We start from the raw sequence: 8198 nt of genomic DNA on the forward strand, positions 1-8198 counted from the left end.
CTCAATGGGAACTCTGCAATGACTAAGTCTGCCTAAGTTTCCAACCAGTATGTTGAATTCACATTTCTGCACTGTTATTTGCAGGAAGGCTGTCAGTAGAGTCTAAAAACATACAAAGTGTATAAGAAGGTTTTCTATATTTATATTGAGAGAAGGATGCTCTTGGATTCATTTTAAGCAGATACTGTAGGTTTTAGGTTTGGACCTTTCTTAGTGCCTGAAAGTTTAAATTAGTATTTTTTATTTAAAGCTGTCAGTAATACTTTTCAGCAGTGGGTTTCAATACTTGTTTTTCTTGTTTTCTTGAGAATTTGTGAAAATTGTGAATTTACAAGGGAAATTGAAGTCAAGCAAGAAACTGGCCTCCGAGCTGAGCTTTGATTTCTGCATTGAGTCAGTGGGTAAGTGATTTGCTTCTCTGTTGTCTCTCAAGGACTTAAGAACTTAAGAGGGACGAGTGCTGAAGGGTTTTTAATAATCTAGACTGGTCTAGTGCACCCAGTGGGGCCTCACACTAAAAATTGCAAGTGTCAGGATATTGTGAGCTGTCTGTCTCCACTGACATGATGAAGAAAGCAAGGCAGTTGCCAGATAGTGTGTCCAATCTGCATGTGTTTCCATCTGTTGTCATTTCTGTTTTCAACTAAATCATGGTACATCTTACTTGTAAAAAAAAGACTGACTAGTTTCTGGTCATTTCTATAGCACTCAGAAAAACCTTTGGGGAGGAAAAATGTTTTAGTAATACCGAAATTTTTGTTAGTCTTCTAAAAGCTAAGATTTTATTTAAAGTGATAGCATATCCAATTTTTTAATAGCCAAGATAATAGTATTTGAATCTGATTTTTGAAGGACAGGCTGCTGTCCTCTAGTAGTTTAAAGACAGCAGCCTTGTTTCTAAAAGTTGAATTGTAATTGTTACGCAAGTATTTCTGCTGTAATAAACTCTCATAAGTATCTAATTAACATAAGCTTAATAATTCGTATCTCAGAAATGGCACTTCTTTCTGGAATCAAAATCAGTAAAGACAGGACTTGCTTTTGTTAGCAGTTCTGTAAAACTTGCATTTCTGGGTTCTTCAGGCATCTTTCCTTCAAAAGAAGATTCTTGACATAGATATTCTGTATTTTAACAGCAGGTGGTAAAACAACGCACGTTCCTTTTTACAGCATCTCTATTTAGATATGTCAGATCTGTCCTGAAGAAAGATATTTTTAATCAAGCCTGTGATTTTTTCCCTAACTTCTGATGTGTTCTAATTAACTGCTGTATTCGTATCATACAATATCTCCTGCTGACACATGCATAACATGATCATGCCACCTTCTTGAACTCTGAAGGAATTCATAGACAGAAGCATTTATCCCGAAGTCTTGCACTTAGCAGCTGACATTGAATAATGTGAGCAATTCTTTACACAGCAAATGGTCTCTGGGGAATTCAGGGTATTAAACAACTTGTTGTGCTCCTGTTGCAGGGTGGAGTCAGGAGTAGCAGGTGAAGATTAGTCTGAGCCTGTTGTAACAAACATTGCTCTTAAGATTCTGCTGAATGCCTTTGTTCTGTGTATTTAGGACATGGCTAATACTGAGCAGATACAAAATGTCATTCAAAGGAGTAGTAAAGGGAAACAAGTAGGATTTAGGAAAATAAAACAGTGTAAAATGTTTCTGTAACGCTGCTTAAAGAACATCAGGCTTTTCATCCATTATTTTCAGCAGTCTGGTAATTAAATCATTCAGAGCTAGTAGCTCCCTGTGTTCTCTCTTTGGCCCTGAATGGAAGACTCCTCCCAGTTTTTATACTCGTATCTATTTTGAAGTAAATATAATAACTCCAATGATCTGTAATTTCCAGAAGCCCACAGTGTTTTGGTTGGCAGCATGATTATACACTTCCTGTTGTTCTCTCAAGAATCATTAGGAAAACAAAGATCCAGAGAATAAAAGTGAAAAGGAGAAAAGGAAAAACCAGAGATGCTTATCTTGTCCTGGCAAACAGGGAATGTCTGAGTAGTATGTTTTGAATTGCACTTTAAAAAGCAATGTGTCTCAGATCCAAACAGTCATTTCAATCCAGCTTTTCTACAGTGAACAGATTGCCTAAAGAAGTGGTAAATGCTCCATCCCTGGCGGTGTTCAAGGCCAGGTTGGACAGAGCCTTGGGCAACATGGTCTAGTGTGAGGCGTCCCTGCCCATGGCAGGGGAGTTGGAACCAGATGATCTTAAGGTCTTTTCCAACCTAAACCATTCTATGATTCTGTGATTCTGTGATTTTTGGAGTTTGGTTCTTCTACGAGGAGTCAAGTTTCACCAGGTACTTTCTCCATATGCTTCCAATTACCACTGCTGGTGAGAAACCCAGGTTTCTCTGGTTCAGATAAGCCATGCTTGGGTCTCATCTTGTGTTTCTCCTTTGCAGTGTGCCTTCAAGACAGTGTGCTGGCCTTCTGGAAACATGGCATGCAGGGCAAAAGCTTTAAGTCAGATGAAGTAAGTAATCTCCCAGTCTCTCCAGGTTTAATTTCTTCCTGTTCCTGATTTAGCACTTGATGCTTTGGCCCCTCTAGCTGCTTCCTTAGTGATAATGCTTGTGCTCCATGTTGTCATTGCTTCAGCTTGCTGGTTGCTTCCTCTGACTTTGTCTGCATACGTTACTTTTGGTAAAGTGCACACAGAGCCTTTAGCCAGCTCTGTTTCCAGGAATATCAGGCAGAGACTCAGACCAGTAAATTTCATTTTGCCACTGAAATGGACCTAAATGTTTCAATTTTTTTACAGGTTACCCAAGAGATATCCGATGAAACCAGGGTTTTCCGCTTACTGGGATCAGACAGGTAATCACCTTCAAGTAACATAAACCTTTTATCTGAAGCAGCTTTCTAGCTTCCAGCTGAACTGGCTTCCAGCTCACCACAGACCTGTCTGTAGGCAGTCCTGGGGGAGGCAGTAATACTGTTTCTGCCTGCAGTAGCCAAAAACTTAATTGGTGATTGTGTCTCTGTCCAAAATGATTACTCTGTGACCTCCACCTTCTACTGCAGAGATAGAAGTGTGAACACAAACACGAGCCTATAGAGTTACAGTGTGAGGAGATAAGTGACAGGGAGAGATGAGAGCCAGCTTTGGCTTGTGGTGAGCAGGGTGAGCAGTTTACTTCTGGAAAAGCCTCCTTCTGGCTTAGGTTTTCCTGGTGAACTGGTGAATTATCTTGGCAGTTAGTTACTTTAAAATAATCTTCACTGCTCTGGACCTTGAGGTCTGGAAAGAGCAGAGCAAACTAGATCACATACAGGCTCTAATGCTCAGTGGCCTAAATGCACTCCATTACCCATAACATCCAGATGATTCCTTTCAGCTACAGAAGCTGGGAAGAGGTGTAGCCACCTTCAGGTTTTTCACTTGTGGTTTCCCAGATAGCCAGGGTCCTAAATGTAAAAGTAGATAGTAATGAGTCAAGAAATCAGTTCTAATCCCTGATCTCCTGCTCCCTCATTTGGCCTTTGGGAATCCTGGCTCTGACTTGTTTTCTGTAACCAATCCATAATTTTGTGTGCTTAACATTTTTGGGTCCCCAGGTTGAGGTCCTTCTGCATGCAGTTTTGCAGAGAAGCCCTTCTACTCTGATATCACTCAACTGCCAAAACCTTTGATACTTTTCCATCTCTGTACAAATGGAGCAGGAGTTTTCACTGCCATTCAGGTGAACCAGATGTGGTAGCACCTTTTTGGCTTGGATCACTTTAGAACTACCCAGTTGCCGAAGTGAAGATCAGGGACAGAAGCTGTTAAGAGAGAGAATTATTTGAAAATTGTTTGAGGTCAGGTTTTCCAGAGGAGCCTACAGGCACACGATCCAGGAGGACAAAGGCTGAGATGGGGTTGAGTGTTCCTATGAATCCATCGGCTGATAAATATTTAGAAGAGAGGAAAACTGTTTAGGGTAGTGGCTGATTGTTATCACAGGGTGTAGGATATTCAGGCTGCAGATGATAGGAGGGTTGTGTCTCCTCACAACACTCTGGATCTGAGAGGGCTTCCCAACAGAAGCAGAGGACATAACTTACCTCGAGGTGGAAGATGTCACTTTGGAAGAAGATTGTAACAGATTGTGTGTACCTGTGGTTGAGAAGGGCAGACTGTGGTTCAAGAAGCTGCTTCTAGTCCTCTGTTCCTTTTTTATTCCGCTTTACTGTTTTTATCAGAAGTGATGCTGGAAAATGAGGTAACTGATTTAAAAAATAAAATAACCACAATATTTAGGTGAACCTATATCCCTCCGATCCGTAGAAACCTGCGAGCAACCAGTTTATTCCTCCTCAGTAGTAACACCATGTGCTTTGTATTTTGCTACTAACCGTTTTGGATTCTGTTTGTGTTTGATTGCAGAGTGGTAGTGTTAGAAAGCAGGCCAACAGAAAATCCGACTGCACACAGCAATCTCTACATCTTGGCTGGACATGAAAATAGTTACTAAGCAACGGTAACCTAACGCAAATAACAGTGAATTTGCCATATGGGGAATGAAGAAGCATTAGGAAACTCAATACAAGTAGGACTGCAACTTTCTTTTCTTGACACTTAAATGATGTTGGTTTAGGGTGGAAATCAATACATTTTTGCAGCTGGGAACAGCTGGTTCTGTCTTTTGCCACTGTGTGGTTGGTTATATCGAGTTTGCTTAATAAAAGCTATGAGATAAATAGCCCTTTACTCATTAGTTATAGGGAAACAGAGCCTTTAAAAAATGTTATGCAGTAAAGGTGCCATAAACTGTTAAATATTTTACTTCCCTTGGATTTTCCTTATGTTCTGTAGATATAGATACAGTGCTGGCTGTTTCCCTGTTTTATACTGGGTCTTAATAAACCAGATTTGTGTAGGAAGTGAAAGTATCTGCAAAGCTTTTTGGTTTTAAATCTGCCATTCAGTATGGCTTTGTATAATAGACTATTTAATCCTTATTTATTAATCTGCTGCTAGAATGGTGTAATGTATCTAACTCTCAGCAAAGGAAGGTTGCAGAGCAGCTTACAATGTTTTTTTTTTTATTTTTATTTTTTTTTACAATTGTATAAAGAGCTGATTTTTCTTTTTCCTTGTAGGGATGTAGTGCATTATTGAGGGGTATGTTACAATGTCGGTTGATCTTGTAAAAATGCGGTTTTGTACAACAAAGTATTTTGTATTGATTTTCTGCCTGCAGAATTGCCATAAAAGGGATTTTCTTATTTACTAGATGTAGGGTGTGTGTACACAAAATCGAATATTGATATCAGACATGTTGCTACTGGGTGGGTGTGTTCAGGATACATATGTGTGTGTGTGCATGTGTGTTAAGTTGACCGGCAGTGTGTATTTTTTTTATATATATATATTTATATATATATAAAAATGTACAAAATATATATGCTTTATTTTCATAAATTAGGGATAAGCCTTGTGACGTGAAAGGGAAACTGTACCTGGTTATCATCCTTAATGAATGAAAGTATCATGTATCAAACTGCCCATGACGTATAGTTTATTTATGCTATTCCAGAGGGGAGCCTACAGCGATAACTGAGCTTATGAGCTTCTTTGTTTGTACAGCATCCAAATGTTGTCAGTCAGAGGGTCATTTGGAAATGGTTATTTCCCCAGCTGTGTAGTATAAATAAATATGATAAGAACCAGTATTCTATATTCAAGCTTTCCATCACTTTTTCCCTTTCCCTGTTTTGTCACCCGCATTTTTCTTTCTCTCTTCATTTCTCCATTCAAGAGTCACAACGGTTCCTTTTGTCTTTCTCATTAATTACAGTTCTTGAGGTACCATTAAATAGAAATACAGACTGACTACAGGATAGTATCTGGTTTTACTACCTCACATTAACCTGCTAGCTTTGATGTAGGTAAACACAGTCCATAGGCAGATACAGGAGCAGTTCATAAACATTTGAACTGAGGGGTTTTTAAATCTGACAGCATACTGCTGCCTGTTCAGTTCCTGTGATCTGCTGCCTTAGGAAAGACAGGTTAGAAGCTTCACACGTCATTGTAATAAAGCAGTAAAGGTAAGTGTGTTACAGCAGCTTGGCCTGTCTGAGGGCTCTGCTGACACAGCAGAGCTGGAGTGGTTTGATCTTTAACTCGCAACCTGAGGAATGGGGCGCTGGGTTGTCTGCTGAGGCATCAGACTACGTGATTCATAATTTAACACTGACAGAATTAACTCAGCACACGTGATGACTTAGTAATGTCTTTTTGTTACTAGGTACAGCTGGAGTTTTGTATTGTTCTGAAGGTCTGGGAGGGGAAAAAGATCTGCACACAATTTAGCATTTTATCCACTTAGCATTGTCATTCAAAACTAATTCTTGTTATTTACTCGATATTGAAATCAAGTCAAGCTTTTCAGTTCTGAAGCATCAAAGTTTAATAAATAGTGTAGAGATAAAAATTAGTCCACAAACAATGTATTGAAGATGTTTTAAGTGGTCAGTTATAGTTGGATCAGCAGTATTGAAAGCGGGCAATGCAATTTTTGTGTTGTTAAGAACCCAAGTTCTTTAGTACTGAATTTACTTCTCCATAGGTAACAGTGATTGATGATTAACCTTCAAATGGTGTAACTCCTCGTCTACAAAGACTTCAAAACAAAAACAAAGTGAAGCACCAGCTGTAGATGTAGAGCAAGCGCTTTCACTTAATTTACCTCATTCACTGCAGAAGGTAATTTTGGCTTCATTTTTGAAAACACTTAAAGGTGATCTCTAACAGACTAGAGAAACCTGTAAATAAAATATGAATATTTATGGGGAATAACTGGAGTAAATAACTATTAGGTCATGACATTGTCATGCAAAAGTAATGAACTGAAAGTATTTGAATGACATGAATGACTGGTGATTTGCTGAATCATAAAAAATGAATCTAGGAAAGTTCTTGTTTAAGCAAACCTTTTTTAGCTGTTAAAGTGTTTGTAATTGCATATTCTGAAATGCTTTGTCTGATTTTTATAGACAGTGGCATTTTTGGCATGAGCTGCAAGATACTGTTTCCTAGTGTAAAACCTCAATTCTTACTCTCAGCAGAGTATAGCACAACAGATTTGCATGTTCCATAGCTGAACCGGCCAGTCTCAGTGACTCTTTCTAGTATAATTTGTATTTGTTAGACCGTTTTAAGTTAGTCTGGTATTGTCTGTATCTATCTTTGTTTTTGTAACATTTCAACCAGGGTTGAAAAAGCCTAGTGTGTGGTTTTGGAGTTTATAAAGCAAAAGCTAGCTCACCCCCTCATCACTCTTTTGACAGCTATCAAAGTATTAATTATTCGATGCACAAGGTTCATGTATTCAACTTGAAAGCCTTAAAACAGGATCCCAGTGCTCTTTGAAGTGCAAACACTATTTGAAGAGCAGCCTGTAGGTTAGTCTTTTCTCATTTCCTAACCAAATTCATTGTGACTGAAAAATATGACTGTAATAGTGATGACATCTCTTTAAAAGATGAAAGGTACAACGCATCAGTGAGCCACTATATCTCGGAATGAAAAGGACAAGACTGGGAGACTTTCTGAAATGTGCTTTTTACCTTGTTTAGCCATTAAATTGTAACTGAAACTCTAACTGCACTCGTTCCAGTTTGTATAACTAGGCTTTGTTCTACATAAATTCCTGTTGCGGTTCATTTCAGTCTATGCCAAATAAACTCTGCTTTATTTGATACCTAAATGTGGTGTGGTTGACTTGCTGGGAACAATACCTTATCAGACATACCTCAAAAGAATTCAGCTGGGCTCCAGGTTTTATGGCAGTGGGAAGGGCCTGATGTGGGGCTGAACACTCTTCTCAGTCCTGCTTGCTGCACGACATTTCCCAAATATAGCAGGTTGACCGGAGGAAAGGGAGATCTATGGATAGCGCAGAAATGAGAAATCAGATCAGCAGTGGCAAACCCTTTCCAGCTTTGTGCTACCCACCACTCTGCTCCAGCACAGCCCTGGTGCCAGTTGCCTGGAGTCACCACAGAACCCCTTGTGATTTGTTCAGCTTGAAAAGCAGAGGCTGGCTTGTGCCAGCACAAGCAGAACCTTGTGCCCGATTCATCGGGCAGAGGGCAAGGTGGCTGGTGGGCTCTAAAGGAGGGTTGCTTAGAAAAAGAAAACATGAATGTGAGCATTTGATACTCTACCCCTGGACACAGCTCAGACT

General features: G+C 39.4%; 1 protein-coding gene across 5 annotated transcripts in view; it reads left to right on the forward strand.

Moving 5' to 3' along the window:
* MAP4K5 (mitogen-activated protein kinase kinase kinase kinase 5) overlaps positions 1 to 7718 on the forward strand; it is a 68234-nt gene extending 60516 nt beyond the window's left edge. For 4 of the 5 annotated variants that reach the window (XM_030484901.1, XM_030484902.1, XM_030484903.1 and 1 more), the window contains 4 exons: positions 309 to 401; positions 2424 to 2494; positions 2783 to 2838; positions 4391 to 7718. In XM_030484901.1, coding sequence (XP_030340761.1) covers positions 309 to 401; positions 2424 to 2494; positions 2783 to 2838; positions 4391 to 4478 — 308 coding nt within the window. In that variant the 3' untranslated portion in view covers positions 4479 to 7718. The remainder of the gene's footprint in view (positions 1 to 308; positions 402 to 2423; positions 2495 to 2782; positions 2839 to 4390) is intronic. The other variant, XR_003991251.1, reaches the window with a different exon arrangement.
* The last annotated feature ends 480 nt before the right edge of the window (positions 7719 to 8198 follow it).

This window comes from Strigops habroptila, chromosome 4, assembly GCF_004027225.2.
Source record: "Strigops habroptila isolate Jane chromosome 4, bStrHab1.2.pri, whole genome shotgun sequence".
NCBI lineage: Eukaryota > Metazoa > Chordata > Aves > Psittaciformes > Psittacidae > Strigops > Strigops habroptila.